Source organism: Actinia tenebrosa, unplaced genomic scaffold (genome assembly GCF_029948245.1).
Source record: "Actinia tenebrosa isolate PJP-AT-01 unplaced genomic scaffold, QUT_ActTen_1.0 PGA_scaffold7__59_contigs__length_16204524, whole genome shotgun sequence".
NCBI classification, from domain to species: domain Eukaryota; kingdom Metazoa; phylum Cnidaria; class Anthozoa; order Actiniaria; family Actiniidae; genus Actinia; species Actinia tenebrosa.
In genome coordinates, this window is record NW_028292584.1 from 4,068,300 (window position 1) to 4,088,060 (window position 19,761).

Consider the following 19,761-nt stretch of genomic DNA (forward strand, 5'->3'; position numbering starts at 1 on the left):
GAAATAGGGTGTGGCTCCGAATTTCGCCCTTTCCTCACCCCCTAAAAAAATATATTGACCACCAGTTTGAATCACTTAAATGATCCGAAGATCAAAACAATTATCTGAAAGAGAGACTGGATTTTATTGATGTAGTTGGTGGGGTACTGGTAAGAACCCATTCCCTCTTAGAAACCCATTGAAACCCATTGAAATGCTTGGTACTCAGTGTCTCAGAAACCCATTGAAATGCTTGGTACTCAGTGTCTCAGAAACCCATTGAAATGCTCGATACTCACTGTCTCAGAAACCCATTGAAACACTCGATACTCAGTGTTCATTGTCATAATAAACTATGTTGCTTAGCACATTTACATGCAAAAAGAAAGTGCATCTATTTCTGAGACTTGATTCCGACATGTAGTTCCAGAGATACTTGAGGATAAGATTCAAGATTTCACTCCCAGGGATGGTGGGCACTGGGTACACCCCACCCCTCCCCTCTAAATCAGGACCTGTATGATAAATCTGTTGTGGGATGGCTATACATCCAATCCAACCCAATCCAAACCAGGAAAGTACAAGAAAAAACAAGAACTTGATCCAGACATTTTGACATTTATAATCTATCAAAAGTTTATCTAAAAGATTTGACAGTTTCTAATCTATTTACACATGATTATTCTTACAAGTGTCATTTGCCTCTAGCTAATTATGTCAAAATATCAGTGAGGAACAAACACTTATATATTTACTGAGTTAGTCACAGAAGATAAGAAAATATTTAGGTTAAAATAATTATTTGTTCTAATTTCTAATTTTTATTGAACCCTGAAACAAACTCTGGGATGATCTAAGTAAAAGCAAAAAAATCACTTATCAAAACTCTGAAACCACCTCTGGGCTGATCAAAGTCAGGGCACAGCTAACTCAAAGATTGAACCCTGAAACAACCTCTTCATTGGCTGATCAAAGTCAGAAAATGGTAAACTCACAGTTTGAACTCTGAATTTCAACCTCTGTGGTGATCAAAGTGAAAGTCAGGGTGTATCTAGCTCACAGATCAAATTTTCCAATCTTTCTATTTTTTTTAGTCATTATGACTTATAAGTGTGTGATTGATAAGAAGTTCGCAAGACAAACCAAAAAAGACTTTAATAGAAAAGGGTTTTTTGCCTGCTTTCAAGTATTATTTGATTTAGTTACATACATTAATCTTAAAAAAATATTCCTGTTTTTTTGGGAAGAAAGACTATTATTATTGATGAAATTAATGAAGACATTACCAACTACATTTGCAACATTAAAGCAAGAGAGAACTGTCTAGTATCACGTGACAACCCAAAAGGAGTTGTGATAAAGACTAGTTTTATGTAGCCTCCTACGCAGGCACTATAAGCCGGGGCGGATCCAGGGGAGGGGTGCAGGGGGTGCACACCCCTCGCTGGTTACACTTTGTGCTCCTACTTTGAAGATAACCATTTTGTTTTTTGTCTTTGATTGTAAGAGGTGAAACCTTTCCTGGGTTAATATTGTGCGCAGCACATCTCCCTGAACAAAATCCTGGATCCACCCCTGATACACATCACGCAATGCCTTGAGGATTGCATGACCATACTAATAGCGGCTGCGGCTGCGTTTCATACACAGCAAAAATCATTTATGGGAATTCAAATATGCAGTCAATTTGCTTCATCTGCGACGGTTGTATATTGTACATGCTTGAAATTGATTACTTTGCTTATATTGATAAAATATCATTGAAGGATTATAAGCTAGATATTGTGTAGGGGAAATTAACTAAATAGTGTGCTAAACAATAAATAATTATAAGATATGTGAAGAACAAAAAAAATTGCAAAATAGAGAAACTACATGCATGACAGTAGTCTAAAGTTTTCTTTTGATCACTTTGGCAAATCCATGCAAGAGAAGCTTATTCTATACCTCCCCTTCCTTACCCCCCTGGGGAGATTGGAATTCCAAGGGGTGGGAAGGGTGCAAGAGTCTACCATACATTGTGTAGTTCCAGAAAATATCCATACATCCCCCATGAAGGATTAAAATTTCCAAAGAATAAGGATCTGGTCTTAGACTGATTCCATAAGCCTATGACTAATGCAATCAGTATAGAATGATCTGAAGAAGGAATTCAAGCACTTTCATTCAACATCTTTTGAGTTGATAGGATGTGTCTGATCTAACATCATTGTCTTTTATGTAGGATATCATGAATATCATTTGAAGCTCTGAAAATTAGTACTACATACATATTCTCTATCCTTGCATGGAAATATTTAATTTGTTCTTTGAACAAACCATTTCAGCTACTGAACTGAGTTAAAAAGCTGTGGTTCTATAAGCCATTCATTTCATCTGGATGTAAAGGTCTCACATATGTGAAGGGGAATTTGCCAGTTTTGTTGTTGAACTCACCAAACCAGGCACCATCTTCATGTTTCTTGATAATTTTTATATAGTCTCCCCTCTGTTGGTTGAGAGGTATGTCAATATTAGTATGATTTGAATTCATAAACTATTTATATCACCTCTCCTGCCATCATTATCACTTGTACATAAAGTTTGTGACACATCCGGGGGGGGGGGGGGGGGGGTACTACACCAGAATTTGGGTAGGGGTGTTCTGCTGGGATTCTGAAAGGGGTACCCTGTTTATGATTAAAAAAATCAAATTTGTAGACCCTGTTTATGATAAAAAATATAATTAATTGCACTGAGTTCCTGTTCAATTATCATGTCATCTCGCGTATTGTTTTTTTACGACCATGATAACCAGTTTCAGTCAATACAAAAGTAGAAACCCTGAATATGACAGGAAACTCAGGAAGAACTTGGACCTTGAGTGGAATTGCATGCCCTGTTTATGACAAGAACCTCGAGAAACCATACCCTGTTCAGCGGATCATCCCTGTATAGTCCATATATGGGAGTACCCCCACCCCCCCTTTTCATCATATTGCTGACTTTCTATTTTACCAGATAATATATTTTGAACAATCCTAAACCAAGCTTCTGCATTTACTGGCCAGATATTAAGGCAGGGCATTGATCAAAAAAGCATGAAACCTGCCAAAGTTTTTTTTCCCTACTATAAAAACCTTGATATGTCCAGTACGTTGTGAATGGCTTTGCTTAGCATAAATGTTTTGCTTATGTTGTGCACTTCTGTATGAACCCTTTTACTGTGCTCTTTGCTTGCACAGATTAGTTTGGCCATTATTTTATGTAGTGTTTAATAAATGAGCAGAAGTGTTTTATCAGGATTTAAAAACATGAGGCATAGCCAAGTGTTTTCAACCTGATAAAACACGATCTGCAAGTTTAATGAACGGCTAAAAAAACTCATGATGTATGTTCTCATATCGTACTGAATCCTTTAGGAAATTAACCAAGTTTGATAGAGAAAATCCAAGTTAAAGTTTATGCAAATGAAGACAATCTAAATGAGATATAAAACCTCCTTCATGGTCATGATTTCTATTGTGTTTCCTTCATGAGTTATTAATACGTTTTTCATTCTACAAAATAATAGCTTAGCTCATGCAGTTGTAAGTTATGTCATGTAGCCCTGATATGACCAATATGGCTGCAAGCTTGGCAATAAATTTAAAATTAACCTGTAAAATTAAATGTATTGGATATGGATTACACACGTACATGAAATGTAAGCTGTGTATCATCATAAGGTTTAACATGGTCCATTATGGCCACTGCAAAGTTAAAATCATCACTTCTGATCTGAAAGCAAAATAGAATTATAATTATTGGCAGGTGGGGTTTTTCAATTTCTAGAGACTACACTTTATGATAATTCAATATTTACATCTAGTGGTGGTCTTGTATGGTAACGGAAACTTTCACTTGCAGAAACTCCTGTTGGGTCAGAAGGAGGTCTTCTTGTCGATGTAGTGGGTAGAGATGAAGCAGTGACCTGTAAGAACAAGCATGTGTTATCATTCGCATATACATAGTAAGGCTTGGCCACAGGAGGTACGTACCATTCATGAGCATACATGTGCATTTCATATTAAATATGTCTGTCAACCCCAAAGGTATTCAAATCTGGAGAATTGATAGGGTAGGGACATGACGTCACAGCGGAAAAAAGTGCGCGAAAAAGACATCATTCACTCTGTAACATTTGATCTGATTGGTTTATTTTTGACCAATCAGATTATCGCTTATATTATAATGGCCTGCTTGCGAGAACAGTTTATGAGGAATGTTTTGATTTTGTTAGCGATGTAAAATAACAAAAACAACACAAAAATAATTGGAATTTTATGGTTGTGAAAGTCGAGTCTAGATATGGTCAGCTTCAGCAATTATCCGGGAGATTTGAGGCTCTAATCTGGAGACTGGGAGATACGGTCCAAAATCTGGAGACTCCCGGCTTATCCGGGAGAGTTGACAGCCCTGTGAATGGTACATACCTCCTGTGGCCAAGCCTTACTATGTATATGCGAATGATAACACATGCTTGTTCTTACAGGTCACTGCTTCATCTGTAAAGTAAATTTTACTTTCATGCCGTATCCATAGGATACCACATAAATTAATGAAATTTCAGTTCCAAGATGAAAGGACCAAAACAGTAACATGAGGAATTCATATTCAAAGAAAAACTATCAAATGAATAGAAATAAGACTTAATAGAAGAATGGAAAAAAAAAGTGGAGGTAAAGTGTGCAATTATAAATTGTCAAAAAAATGTCAAAAAGAAATCAAAAACTTGTGGAAGCATCCACTGTATGGCCGGTAGCACAGTGAGTTTAAATATTTTTTATTTTATTTTTTACTGACTGGTTTCACGTATGGCTCTGGGATCATTCCTTCTTTTCCTTTGCTGTCTCTTGCTCTCCACCAATGAGGTTCTTCTTTTTTAATCACTGTCAAAATGTCGCCCTTTCTAAAGGGTAAATCCTCTGGATCCTGGAAAAAATACAAGCAATTATAGTGTGAATCGAAAAACCGTGGGCACCTGGGAATAGTCCGGGAATGTTCTATTGTTCTTTGGCCAATCAGAATTGACCTTCTAACCACAAGATAATGGAAAGATAACAGTAATGCTTCTAATTGGTTAAGAAACATTCGTGAAAGATTTCTAGGTCAAAAATAACAGATGTGATAAACACTACCAGAGTGCTATAGGCCTTTGTTAAAATAGATAAAATTTATAAATAAATGCAACTGCATATTTTACAACTTGCCAACTTGAAAAATTAAGTCTTTACAATCCCATCTCCTTGATAATAGGGTTACCACTTACATTTCCAGGAAAATTATACATTGCTTTGACTGTCTCCAAGTTTTCGGGTTCCTTTGGAACCTACAAGGTAAAGTTAAAAACAAATAATTATAAGTAACAGTTTTCTAATTAATTTTATCCAGATTCTCTGGCTTTACTCCTCCCTCTGCAAAAAAATTCTCCCAAATTCCAATTTAATGATATAAAACAAACCCTGAAATGTCTTCTGGACTGACCTCAGTCAGAGTGCAGCTAGTTCATAGATCAAACCCTGAAACAACCTCTGGGCTGATCTAAGTCAGAGTGCAGTTAGTTCATAGATTGAACCCTGAAACAATCTCTGGACTGATCTAAGTCAGAGTGCAGCTAGTTCATAGATCAAACCCTGAAACAACCTCTGGGCTGATCTAAGTCAGAGTGCAGCTAGTTCATAGATTGAACCCTGAAACAACCTCTGGGCTGATCTAAGTCAGAGTGCAGCTAGTTCATAGATTGAACCCTGAAACAACCTCTGGGCTGATCTAAGTCAGAGTGCAGCTAGTTCATAGATTGAACCCTGAAACAACCTCTGGGCTGATCTAAGTCAGAGTGCAGCTAGTTCATAGATCGAACCCTGAAACAACCTCTGGGCTGATCTAAGTCAGAGTGCAGCTAGTTCATAGATTGAACGCTGAAACAACCTCTGGGCTGATCTAAGTCAGGGCATGGCTTACTCACAAATCGAACGCTGAAACAACCTCTGGGCTGACCTAAGTCAGGGCACAGCTAATTCACAGATCAAAACCTGAAACAACCTCTGGGCTGATCTAAGTCAGGGCATGGCTAACTCACAGATCGAACCCTGAAACAACCTCTGGGCTGATCTAAGTCAGGGCATGGCTAACTCACAGATCGAACCCTGAAACAACCTCTGGGCTGACCTAAGTCAGGGCATGGCTCGCAGATTGAATTAGAAGTTAGTGTGTTGGATTTTGAAGAGGGAAGAAAATTAGAGAACACAGGGAAAACCCTCTCTAGGGCTATAGGTTGGTTAGCTACTGTCTATCATTACAAGTAAAACATTATCATGTATCATTACATTCCCAACGAGTTCAGTGTTGTATGTGAGTAGAGTAGGGTTTTCCGGGTTCTCCGGCTTTCCTCCCTCCGTAAAAATCAACTTCTAAATTCCAATTGGAATCCAGTGGAAGAAGAGCCACTCTGTGGAATCCACTGTTAATCCCATTATTATCATTTTCATCATGATTATCCTTATTATTAAATTTAAAGTAAAATTTTGATCACTTACTGGTTCTTTCAGTGTGGTTGTATCCAGAAAGTGTTGTCTATAAAATTCAATGATACTTGGAATTTCTTGAAATGTTTGTTCACCGATTTGGTAATAGCTTCCCTTGAAGTTTATAATGTAGTGACTGATTTTTCCACTTTCACTACAAAAGAATTAGATTTAAAATAATTAATGATTATCAGAAATAAAAAATCATTTAAAAAATTAATGCCGAGTCATAAGCTATAAAAGTATAAAATAAAAAAGCCAAACTCATGGTTGTTATCATTAACAACTTTAAATGCACTCTGGTAGGGTATTTACACTTTTGGAAGGAAAAATGGTTAAAAACCAATTGAATGTTGCGGAAAGCCATTTCAATGTCATATAAAACCTATTTGGTGCCACAACCACAATGTCAGCGGAAAAAAATTTCCCTTTAAAATATAATTGGGTGCTTTTGGTTGTACTGGCATACAGTAAGCATTTTTGAATATTTTCTTGATATATAGGGATGCAATGAAACTGTGTTGTAGTACTGGTATGGGGTCCAAGTTTTTCTTTTCCATAATTTAAAATTTAGAGGTGAAAATTCTGCCTCTTTCCTCTGCACATACAAAAAGTTACCATTAAATTCTTGTGGCTAAAACCAAGATGCTTTTGCCGCAAGAATTAATTATAAAATATAAGATGAAATGCAAAATGATCAGTACACATTGATAAGCAGTATTTAGTTACATGGAAAGTTGCGAAGTTGCTTTTCGCCCTTAAATGTAACAACTTCAATTGCACATATTGTAAGTGTACGCTAGATGTGTCTAAATATTAATTATGGATTATAGTCTCAGACATCTGTGTTGATGAGAAAATCTAATTATGCCATTTATATCAGTGCTTTTAGTGAGAGTATTGATCTCATGTTTACATAATAAACTCGGTCAAAAAAGCAGCATTCTAATAGCTGCGATCGAATAATCAAACTTAAAACATTACTTTAGATTTTCATAATCACTCCTTTTCTCAAAATGACAACTAAGGATGACTAAAACCATCAACTAAACAAGAAAAGGCAAAACAAAAACAATTTTTAATACGAATTTCCTATTAAAAAGTATGTCTGCAGTCTGTCACATTAATTCTTCAATCTACGTCGTTAGATTTCGAGTTTACTAACAAAATAAAGAAATATTAGCTTTATTTATTTATTACCTGACCGATAAGACAAAGTCTCCGGGAATTGAAGAACTATCTCTTACGAGAAAAGTCCCCGGGGTTTTGCCACTTAACACTGCTTCTGCTTCTCTTCTTGAGAGGCTGGAATGATACCATGGCCAACTAAAGAGTTGAAACGAATATAGAGTAAAATTTCTACGAAATTTAATGGTAAATGTTTTGAAGAGTTTTGAACTTGTAAGCCATTTAAAACTCACCTGCTAGAGGGATTACTCATGACGAAGTTAAGTGGTGATTTACTTAAATCAAACGTAGAATTCCAAGCGAATAATTATCAGATCGAAGTCTTTCAAAATATTGATGCAACTGAGTTGATCTTTGGATATCCAAATGTTTGTCTCCAAATATTTCTAGTTAACTCCCATATTTTCGCACTAGAGCATGGCAGTCTTCTTGGTATTGTATTCTTATACGCTCAACATGCGATCTACGAGGATTTAACGGAATAAATACCGATAGATCGCCGTGAACATTTCTTTCTAGACAAGTTTTTGGTGTTCGAAGTGAGTAGAATCCGGAAACAGACGACGTCAATCCACACGAACCATGGGAAGGTACACCAGGCTATAGCCGCTACCACAGGATGACCAACATCAAGAGAATTTTTTTAAAAAGAGGTAAAAATTCCCCCCAAAAATACTAACGAATGGGAGGAAGAACGAAGCATAAAATGAAGGGAAATGGATGGAAAAAAAGCAGGAATAAGGAAAGTCTTAAGGAAGTTTTTCTTTAATGAATGCGCTATTGATTAAGAAGTATTCGCACCAAAGTCAACGATGCGCACAGTTCGTTTCAACTTTCCAAACCCCCACAACTAGGGCAAGAAACAATGCGGAAAAACGAAGGAAATCCTTGGATTAGGGGAATTTCCCAGCTCAGTCAAAACGAAAAACTAACAAACAAGCTTAGCTTACGACATTTGTTCAACTTCCTCATTAACTATTTCCACCATTCTAGCAAATTGTGAACAGAAAGTGAAAGTTCTATAATATATATAACATCATTACACATTGACCAGATTTAGTTAATCTTAACAAATGTTCACATTTTTTCTTATAAAGTTCCGCGTGAACTCGTGGAAATTATTTGTGTTGGCGCGTTATTCGCAGCGCGGCTCCTGAATATTTCCGCCTTTATTTAGATCCCAGTCTTTTAGACAATCCATTAGTCACGTGACTTTCCTTTCAAATCCAAAATGGCTGACAGAGGAGAACAAGATCGTTTGATATCAGAGTTTTCTGATGTTACTGGAGTTGATGCAGATAGAGCACAGTTCTTTTTAGAATCTTCTGGCTGGCAATTACACGTAAGTTTTGTCTTATGTACGAATTTTTTATTTATTTTTTTAATTCTGGGATTGTCTAACTTCTAAAACATTTGGGACCTGTTTCAATCAAATGTCATTTGGAAAGCTTTTTCTGTAAAAATATCATGATAATAGGCGCTGTATCTATTTTATACGATAACTAAGATATTAATAAGAAATGTTCTTTTACAATAAAGAGACTTAAAGCCTACGTTCAAGTTTTTTTAGTTTAACGTTTTCTTAAACTTGCCCTTTTTCGTCAAAATGTTTTCTTATTACGTCCAAGGCTTCTAATTTTTAAAGATTTAAGGATTAAACATGGTATTTAAAGACTTTAGAAACTCATTTTATGGTATTAAAAAGATTTTCCTCGACAAAAAGAAAGTAACAAAAATCAGCTTGGGTTACCTGTGTCGTGTACAGAAATCCCGTCAGTAGTAATCTCAAAATATGACAAAGCTGTGTTATTTTCTTTCAGCTTGCTCTTAGTAGTTTTTTTGAAGATGGAGGAGATGATTCTCCAAGCCCTCCACCACCATCAGCAGCTCAACCACAGGTAACTCTAGGAGTTAATGGACAGTTTTCTCTTTGGTATCATTTTAATATACCCTTTTAGCTTGGGTTTGATAATGTTTCCCATTTCTGACCACATGTAATTATTCCCTTGAGTATTATTTCTTTGTATAACGGTTGTGTGCAAGAAGCACATGAATGTGGATGAGACTTGAACAAAGAATCTTATTCAAGAGAATGAGACTTGGTCTGAAATAGGGAATAATATGCCCAAGCTAATTAAAGAGGTTAATTAATGGATGCAAGGAGCATATAGGAGTATAGGAGTATTAACTGAGCCAAGAGAGAAGAAGTTCTAGAAGCCTGATCACTAAGGAAACCAATCAGATTGCTCCATTTTCATCCAAGTTTTTTTAATAGTATGATAGTATGATAATAGCTTGAATTACATCAACACCTTAGCTCACAGGCTTATCAAGGAGATAAGGCTATATGCAAGACAATTTTGTTAATTATTGCTTATTTAACATTATAATTATTCAAAAATTATTGATATTTGCATTGGTTGTTTTACCTCACAGAATACTCAAAGTCGTGGAACAAGGTATAGTTTGCAAGTGTCCTGTATCACAGTTAATAGTATATCAAATTTGTTTATTTAAATTTATTTTATCTAATGTGAGTCCTCAAGGGAAGTGCCTAGCATGGGCTTAAATTCCCATTTGCGCTCTCCCTATTGGGTATTTATCCACAATTTTTTCTAATTACTCTACTATCTTATTTATGCATGTACATGTACAGCTATTACTCAATAAAGTTGTTAAATTCAACAAAAATTAAAATAAATCTATGGTTTTTTCCTAAGAATCTTGTTATAAAATAACAAATTAACAAAAAATAACTTTTAATTTTCGTGGACCTTCCAATCAGAGTGTACACAGAAAAAAGGATGTGTTTTTGTTTCATACTCTTATCAAACATGATTTTTTGACCAATCAGGGCACATGTTATATCTAATTTATTTCATGATTCTTATTTCACTACAACCAACATGGTGGCCATGCTTTTTTGTCCCTTTGTTATCACTGCAAAGGATGCACAGCTCCTGTTTATGTCTCATATTGTTTTGTTATTCAGATCTAGTGCTAGAATTGCTACAATGGATGCATTCAGAGCGGGTGGTGAAGAGAATGATAGTGAGGAAGATAAGGGACAAGCTTTTTATGCAGGAGGTTCCGAAACAAGGTAGATGGGTGGGTAGAAAAATGGATAATTTGGATATAGATAGAGAATGATATCTAGATAAACTACATAAGTGAATGAATGGATGTAAAGATGTCTTAATTATTACATATGAATCAAACAAATGAATGAATAGATGGTTGGATGGATGGGAGAGGAAAGATGGGGGGGGGGGGGGAAGGACTGGTAAATTTTTGAGTGGGAAGGGAAGGAAGAAAGGGAAGAAAGGGAAAACAAAGGAAACAAATAAACAAATGAATACATGAATAAAGAGATTATACATGTAGGAAAATTAAAAAATAATTCGTTATTTCAATGTAGGAATGGAAAATGAAAAAGTAAAATAAAAAATGGATAGAAGTTGTGAATAATGAATTACTGTGTGGATACTCCAACCAGGACCACTTTGAAAAACTACTACCATTAGCCAATCATATTGCGACATTTATTTCGATATTTTAAACCAGCCAATCAGATTCACATCAATATGATAAGAGCATGAGAATGTGATAATTTGATTGGCTAACACTGTTATCAGTTCAATCTTGGTCTAGTTTTCTGCTATCTGATTGGTGGGTCTTATCCAAGTGGACCCTGTTAGTGTGTCCGCACAGTAAATTATCTTTGTTTGACCATTTATTCATTCATTTTTTGATTTCCAGTGGACAGCAAATTTTAGGTCCACCAAAATCTAAAAAGAAGCAAAACCCCAAAGACTTAACACAAGATATCTTTGATGAGGCAAGAAGGTATGTTTTGGTGAAACTATTATTTTTATATTTCTGAAAACTTACTGTTTGAACTCGTTATAATATTATGATGATCAAAACAAAAATACAGCAACCTCCAAATGGAAGCAGTCCTGCCATTTTTATTACTAAACTTGCGCTAGTTAGACATCCAGTTGGATATTATGATAAAGATAATGTGTCAGTTACTGGAATTTAGAAACAGAAGCTGGCAATGTTTCAGCTAGAACCACTAAGTCTATTTCAGGCAAGGTTGGTTATGTGACGGTTGTAAATGGCATTCCCTAAAGGATATTCCTCACCAGTTGTCACGTCGTTTACAACCATCACGTGACCAGATCTCAAGCTTGCATGAGAAAGACTAGTGGTTCTAGTGAAAGCATTGCCAGCTTCTGTTTCTAAATTCCATTGACTTGTTATCTTTCATTATCTTCCTAACTCACTAATTCCAGCCTAACCCACGAAACCATATTTTAAACTGCAGACATGGTGCTGAAGAGGTCTCAGATGAACCTGGTCCCAGCAGCAAACCCCCTACCAGATTTACTGGGGCAGGCTATAGACTTGGAGATACTGAAGGAGGGACATCACAGCCTGTTGCTGGCACAAGACCAGCCGGACAAGAACCACAAGATGTAAGATTTACCATCAATAACGTCATGATAAACTTAAGGCCTATTTGAAATGAGTGACCCCTGGTGACATGCTGCAATTCAATCGCAAAACGTCAGCTGGGAAGCTGGATGACGTGGGATAGATTGGCATCAAAATCCCTCATGCTGATGACAGGATTAAATTATCAAACTGAACGGATTACTACATTGTAATTCGATAGTGTAGTTTATCTTTACATATATCTATCTATGGTTGATGACTTAAGCTGTCAATGAAATGGCTCTCTTTAAAAGATAACCTGCTGTGCGGTTCAAATGGTCATGCTATAGAGGAAATGTTGAATAACTTGGAAAAGTCACATTGCCATTTTAAAGGTTGGTTTAGATTGTACGATTTTTGCCTACGACTATCGTATACAACACGCTCTCGTCTGTCGTAGATTTACACGCTACGGCTTGAGTTGTAGGATGGCTCGAGCGTGTTGTATACGATAGTTGTAGGCGAAAATCGTACTGTCTAAACTGGCCTTAAAACAAACTATCAAGTTTTGTTGATAATGCGAAACAAACTCTGGGCTAGTCAAAGTCAGAGCACAGCTAATTCACAAATTGAATTGGAAATTAGCATGTTAGGTATCGTGAAGGGAGGAAAACTGTAGCACCCAGTGAAAAATCCTTTAAGCAATATGGAGACCTAACTAACTCTACGCTCTCACATGTGATGCTGAGTCCAGGAATCAAACCCACACCCCACCAATCAAGGGCAAGACCTAACAAACTCTACCCACATGTGATGCTGAGTCCAGGAATCAAACCCACATCCCACCAATCAAGGGCGAGACCTAACAAACTCTACTCACATGTGATACTGAGTCAAGGAATCAAACCCACACCCCACCAATCAAGGGAGAGACCTAACAACCTTTACTCACATGTGATGCCAAGTCCAGGAATTGAACCCAAGAGCCCAAAGCTGAAAGGGGAGTGTACTACCACTACACCAACCTAGATTTCCATGCTGTGTTATACCATGTCATGATGAGGTGGTACTACTGTACCTAGTGTTCAAATAGTTTTGGGATTAGTTTATATATGTATTTTTTATTTTGAACATTTGTATAACAGACAGAAGTCTTACTCAAGTTTTGGTCTAATGGATTCTCAGTTGATGATGGAGAACTGCGCTCTTTTGATGATCCTAGTAATAAAGAATTTATTGATGCTGTTAAAAGAGGGTAAGCTCCTTACAGAAGAGATAACTAGCTAAAAACTAGTGTGAGCTGTGTCGGTGTTTCTAATGAAATAGTAATGATAAAAAGGTAAATTATACACCTTGAAAATCATTGGAGTAAAAGTTCCTTACAGTTGATTTCACAAAACTTCAGCCGCTCCATTTCTGAAGTTTGTTCATAAGTTCACGACTTGATACACACTTTTGGACTGAAAAACTTCAAAGTTAAATTGATTAATTTTTTAGTGATCTTTCAAACTGATATTACTGTAGCTTCAAAAACTCAGTTAAGAGGAGATTCCTTTAAACTAATTATGGAAGAAATAGTAAGAAATCTTGCTTGCTCAATGTGGTTTTGCAGAACATGAGAGAAGTGTTAGTAGAAGCACAGTGCATACCAGAGTGTTTGAATCTCGATAGTTTTTGAATGTTCTGCCAATTTCCAATGCTTCCTAACTGCACACAGTACAGTCCCCTATGCAGACGTTCTTTGGTTCAGGCTGTCTTGCTAGGCTTCCTTCCCAAGTAGAGAAAGAGATGCTGCATGACAACATTCACTCATGACACTACAAATGTTTGCTGTCTATAAAGGAGGCTACATGCAACACAGTGATCAATATTTTTATTTCAGATATCTTTATTAAGAATTAACTGTTATTTTGGATATAAATGACAAACAGAAAGTATGCACACATCCTAGTCACAGTGTGCTCTAATAAAGCGTGCTTTACCACTAACCAATCAGAAAGCAAGATTTGTGCACAATTGAAATATGGTGACCAATTTGAATATTGTTCTGCACTGAGTAGTGAGTGACTAGCCTCTCATACATGTGAAAAAAATTTATGTTTCCATGTGAACACGAGGCTAGTCAGTCACTATACCAGTCAGTGCAGAACCACAATAGTTATTCAAATTGGTCACCATATTTCAATTCCGTACTGTATAGCAGTAAGTTAATAGTAAGTATGTGCTATGGAATGGCAGATATTAGTGGTAACTTTGACTAATATCGTAACAGGGAGATCCCCAGAGAGTTGTACCGTCTGTCACGTGGTGGTGAGGTACATGTCAACCTAGAAGATCACCGAGAAGAGGAATATGTTCCTCCCAAGAAACCAACTATTGTTGCTTTTCAAGGAACAGGACAGAAACTTGGAAGGTACTCATGAATAACTGCTAGTTCTACAAGCTGTATATGATATGTCATTACTTTGCACTAACAAGAATTTGTCTGTCTGTCTTTCCATCTGCTTATTTGTCTGTCCGTGTGTCTGTCTGTCTGCCTACAGTACTTGCCTTTCTGTCCATCCGTGTGTCTGTCTGCCTACTTGCCTGTCTGCCCATCTGTGCACACCTGTGTTTGTCTGTCTGTCTGTCTGTCCATCAGCGTGTTTATCTCTTTGTTAGTTTTTTTCCTATCTGTTTTTGTTTTGTTTCCTTGGATTTTCTGGTTTTTAAAGGTGTTTTTATTTTTTATTTTTTTACTTTTCCCTTTGCAGTCCAGCTCCTGATATTAAATATAATGAAGAAAAGGTAGGAACATCATCATCATCGTCTGCAGGGTCAAGTAGCGCCGCACCACCATCAATAGTGGACCAATCACAGCCTACAACTAGTATTCAAATCAGACTAGGAGATGGAACAAGGTTAGGAACCTTTCATGGTTGTTTATGGGTTGGGGCAGATGGGGTGGGGGGGAGGGGGCTTTGTTGACTTCCTAAGGAGGACACAGATTCCCAGATTTTGGAGTATTATTCAATCAAAGAATTTGTGGGGGAAATGTTTTCAAAGACAAATGTCAATGGAATGTCATGGAAATGCCTCGATTAGCGTGCACCAAAACCCTTCATTCTTACAATGATTCTTCAGAAGTGGATACAGGGAGGGGCAAGGGAGCTGTAGCCCCCCCTCCTTCAGCTATAGTTTTATTCAATGAAAGTAATAGATTTACAGCAATATGAGCCATTTCGTATAGGTCAAGCAAAATTTGGTCCCCCCCCCCCCCCCCCCATATGTTTAGCCTGATCTGCCCCTGCTCTTATTGTGCTATTGAGAACTGCTATAAGATTTGATGCAAAATATACTGGTATACTGCCCCCCCTTTTCATTCCCCCCTCTTTAGGAGTCTGTACCCCACCACACCCCACCCCACCCCTCACATACTTATTTTATATGATACTTTTATTTACTAGATTGGTATCAAAGTTCAATCATACCCAGACAGTAAGAGACATAAGGGCATTTATTGTAGCGTATCCTTTACCAAAGTCTATATTACTAGCATCTTATGAAATAACTGCTATACACCCTGCTTTCTGATTGGTTGGGAGTGTGTGCTTTGAGAGAGCACACCGTCAAATGCACACTTTCAGCTGTGGACCAGTTGGGCTACCTTTGGTGGCCATCTGTTAATCCCCCACCCTCCCCTCCCACCTCCCTTATCATGTTTGAATTAAACTCCCCTCCCAACCCTCCCCTCCCACCTCCCATTTTGTGTGTTTGGCTTTTAAATTGAAAGATGTTATTATAGTGCCTTGCAGCATGGTGCCATGCAATTTGTTCCTAATAACTACCAACAATTTTGATCTCAATTTTTTTTATATTTCTGTCATTCTTAATTTCCTTTCTTTCCTTATTGGGTTCTTAGACTTATTCTCGACAACTACTATTGAACTTCCCTTGTTAATATAGCGACTATTTTAAGCTCTGGGATTCTGAACTCAAACCTCAATTCCACAGTAATTTTTCTTCAATGGAATTTTTTCCAACCTTTTCCTCCCTAGTTCTCCTTTTATTCAAATTCTAAGTTCCTAGGTCTCTTTCTAAAAACCTGTGTTATTATTTTTCCAAATCCATTCTCTTATTTATCTAATCTTAATTTCATGACAGCTATGTACATTACTTTTCTCTGGCTTTTTCTTTGCTGTTTTATTTTTCTAGTTTCCTATTTCTCACTTGCATTTTTTATTATTATACAAATCTTTCTGTCTTTGTTGTTGATATTCGTAATATTTCAAATACCACCTGTTCTCGCTAATGCTTCGATTTCTTATTCTATATTTAAATAACGTTGATAAAGATTTTTTTTCCTAGGATATTCTGAAACACAAATTCACTGACAAAAGAAAATTGTTTTCGTTTCAAAAGTGAATATTTTTGTCCAAAGAACTCGCACTCCTTTCTGTGGTGAAGTAAATATTAAGAATTGAATTGAAAAAAGTACTTAATGAAAAGCTTTTCATTTTTAAACTCAATTCTACACCTGTTTCTTGAAGTCCAGAATATTTTATGCATTTTAGATAAACAATTTCAATTACAAATTTTATAGGTTTTTTCCCCCCAAACGTAGTCTATACTCAAGAAAAGAAAAGTCATTTCTCTCATATCAAGTCTATCGTTATTCAGAGATCATCGTACTTCATTTCTTCATAAGTCTTGCTCCATTGACAAGTACAAGAGTATTGTTAGCAAGTATTTCTGAAGTTGAAAATATTGGCCTGCGTTTTCGTGTCAAAGTATACACCTTAATCACGAAAGACTTTCAATTCGAAAAATACCAAGTCAAGCCTTTCGACTTTGAACCAAAAATTGTTAAGCAATCGAAGTATTGAGTTATACAATTATTTTCGTTGTAAGTCAACAATTTTGAATATTTTTTGGCTTAGCTACAAAGCCAATGTTCAAAAGTTGGTTTTGCCATTAAAAATTTTGGCATTAAAAATTATCGGAATAATAGGTGTTAATAGTTTGGGTTATCTTATAAAAGAGAAAGACTAATTTTAAGTCTCTGCTTTGGTCAGGAACAAATATTGTTTGCGTTTGTTTGTGAGCTTGAAAGCCTCTACAAACAGTCCAGGAAAAAAATATTTACAAAATGTATATTGATATTAAGAACGATCGATTCTTGTGTGAAAAATCTTCGGATTTTTGTTGTTGTATTTTATCGTGCGAGGAATAAATCGTGGCGTTTTGCCTAAAAAGCAGGTGACAGCCTCCGGGCGAGCACCTTTGATTATCGACCACCATCCATTCATTTTGAGCCGCACCCCGTTATTGTCATAACATTTCTAGGTCTGGTAATCACATTTTATTGTCGTTTATCCTTGATTCGACCACCTCTGATAATCGACCACCTCTGATAATCGACCATTGCTTTTAAATCGACCATCTTATAATATCTTTTTGAGTAGGGCATATTTTATTCTTATTCGTCTTTCTAAATCGTTCACTTTTAGTCAAAACCTTTTTAAGTCGAACTCATTAACTCTTCTGTTTCGACCATCTTTGTTTCCCACCCCTTTTTGAATCGACCACCTAGTTCTGTTATGGCCTCTCTAAGTCGACCATAATTTCTTTACGCTGGCTCCATTTGATCACCTTGTTTTTCGATCAATCAGACGATTAACTTTATTACCTTATAATGAAAAAGAGTTTTTACAAATATATAAAAAAGATTACAGATGATGGTAAAAGTATCTCAGAAAATAACTATATAGACCTCTTTAATCTGACCGCGGGACCGCCATCTACCCGCCCTCCACCCACCCTCCACCCATCCACCCTCCCACCACCCATCCACCGAAAAGGGAGGCAAGATCAGGCTCATACCCAATCGTCACTTCAGTTTATTCCTAAGGTCTTAAACCAGGTTTCCTTAACCACGTGATATTAATTTAGTTCAAGACCTCAGATGGCAGGAAGGCCGTTCGTTCTCATGACAACATTCCCAAATAAGGAGTTAACAGATGCAGGGCAGACTATCCAAGAAGCGAATCTATTAAATGCTGTAATAGTACAGCGGTTCAAGTGACATGTAGTCAGTGTTGTGCCGACATTTCGTCCTCTCTTCTCCAGCGATACTTGTTTATGGTTCTAAATTCAGGAATTTTTTGGTAAAGAGAAAGAATCTCTGTTTTCTCTAAATGTCTTTCCTGTCTGTAGTTCAAGTCTCTTCCTTGAATCGAAAGCAAAGCTTAACACCCTAGATTCTAATTTGCTCTGTTTGTTAGCAGTGTCCTGACTTCGATCAATCCAGAGATTGTTTCAGGGTTCGATCTGTGAGATAGCCGTGCCCTGACTTAGATTAGCCCAAAGGTTGTTTCAGGGTTCGATCTGTGAGTTAGCCATGCCCTGACTTAGATCAGCCCAAAGGTTGTTTCAGGGTTCGATCTGTGAGTTAGCCGTGCCCTGACTTAGATCAGCCCAGAGGTTGTTTCAGGGTATCGATAAAATTTGAATGTTCCCTTTAGACTTTTTTTACAAATTTTGTTCCAAGGTTCAATTTTTCTTGACAACTATTGTAATGCTGTTGCGAGAAAAAAAAAGGTCGCTTAAGGGAGGATTTACTGTAGCCAGACTTTGACATCTGACCGGTATATAAAGGTTGTTCGCTTCTAGCAAATGGTCGCTTAAGGGAGGATTTACTGTAGCCAGACTTTGACTTCTGACCGGTATATAAAAGTTGTTCGCTTCTAGCAAATGGTCGCTTAAGGGAGGATTAACTGTAGCCAGACTTTGATATCTGACCGGTATACAAAGGTTGTTCGCTTCTAGCAAATGGTCGCTTAAGGGAGGATTTACTGTAGCCAGACTTTGACTTCTGACCGGTATATAAAGGTTGTTCGCTTCTAGCAAATGGTCGCTTAAGGGAGGCTTTACTAATTTTACTGTTACGTTGCTTTACAAGACAGCGGCGCAACTATATTTAACATGCGCGTCGTTGTCTTCGAGGCCGTAGTCCTTATCGGGATGTCTTACGAATAAGCAAGAATTATCGGTATGAAGTTGAATGAGATGTCAGTTGAATCCACTTTTAGAGGAACTGGTGTAAGACTGAGTCGACCGTTAAGAAAATAAATTCAAAAACTGTGTTTAAGAAAAGCTTCGGTGTTAAATATATTAAGCAATTCAAAGTATTATTTCGCTTAGACTATTTATATTAGATGTTTAAACAAGAAATATATTCATAAAAAGTATAGTAAATTGTTATATACTGAATACTCCCATTTCGGAATGTACGAACTACGGAACGATACGCAGGCCCGTAGCTAGGATTATTGTTTGGGGGGTGCTAATTTACAAAAAGTGGACCAACCATATACTTTATTTTTTTAAAGTCCCATAGGACGCATAGGTATAGATAAATTATTAAAGTAAAATTGATTTTTTTTACTTAGTTTTACGTGAAAATATCATACCAGCCAAAATCTCACTTGCTTAAAAAGCGGACCTTTAGCTCGCGTGGGGGGGGGGGGGGGGGTGCGAACGCACCCCCTGCACCCCCTAGCTACGGGCCTGATACGAGTTGATTAAAATACCGCACAACCGAGACTAAGGCTGAGCAAAGAGAACTCGA

General features: G+C 36.9%; 2 protein-coding genes across 3 annotated transcripts; one reads left to right on the forward strand and one right to left on the reverse strand.

Moving 5' to 3' along the window:
* Positions 1-577: 577 nt before the first annotated feature.
* LOC116308624 (crk-like protein) lies at positions 578-8,300 on the reverse strand. Of its 2 annotated transcripts, XM_031719094.2 has the most exons (8): positions 7,946-8,299; positions 7,725-7,850; positions 6,537-6,678; positions 5,270-5,329; positions 4,804-4,932; positions 3,824-3,931; positions 3,658-3,738; positions 578-2,467 (listed from the first exon to the last, which is right to left on the reverse strand). In XM_031719094.2, exons 1-8 carry the CDS (start codon positions 7,963-7,965, stop codon positions 2,336-2,338), a joined length of 798 nt encoding a protein of 265 aa, XP_031574954.1. In that variant the 5' UTR covers positions 7,966-8,299; the 3' UTR covers positions 578-2,335. The 2 variants fall into 2 exon arrangements, with proteins under 2 accessions (XP_031574954.1, XP_031574955.1); XM_031719095.2 differs by lacking the exon at positions 3,824-3,931 and having other exon boundaries at positions 7,946-8,300.
* A 605-nt stretch (positions 8,301-8,905) lies between these two features.
* LOC116308623 (NSFL1 cofactor p47) lies at positions 8,906-19,286 on the forward strand. Its single transcript, XM_031719093.2, has 11 exons — positions 8,906-9,054; positions 9,533-9,610; positions 10,149-10,171; positions 10,705-10,812; positions 11,472-11,558; positions 12,043-12,193; positions 13,298-13,407; positions 14,425-14,565; positions 14,906-15,052; positions 15,599-15,658; positions 18,084-19,286. Exons 1-11 carry the CDS (start codon positions 8,944-8,946, stop codon positions 18,214-18,216), a joined length of 1,149 nt encoding a protein of 382 aa, XP_031574953.2. The 5' UTR covers positions 8,906-8,943; the 3' UTR covers positions 18,217-19,286.
* Positions 19,287-19,761: the final 475 nt, after the last annotated feature.

Coding starts and splice junctions, on each gene's coding strand:
- LOC116308623 (XM_031719093.2), top strand. CDS start 8,944: ATGGCTGACAGAGGAGAACAAGATCGTTTGATATCAGAGTTTTCTGAT. Junction 11,559..12,042: donor ATCTTTGATGAGGCAAGAAG/GTATGTTTTGGT, acceptor TTTAAACTGCAG/ACATGGTGCTGAAGAGGTCT. Junction 12,194..13,297: donor CCGGACAAGAACCACAAGAT/GTAAGATTTACC, acceptor TTTGTATAACAG/ACAGAAGTCTTACTCAAGTT.
- LOC116308624 (XM_031719094.2), bottom strand. CDS start 7,965: ATGAGTAATCCCTCTAGCAG. Junction 3,932..4,803: donor CAGAGCCATACGTGAAACCA/GTCAGTAAAAAA, acceptor TTGTTCTTACAG/GTCACTGCTTCATCTCTACC. Junction 2,468..3,657: donor ATACACAGCTTACATTTCAT/GTACGTGTGTAA, acceptor CTCAACCAACAG/AGGGGAGACTATATAAAAAT.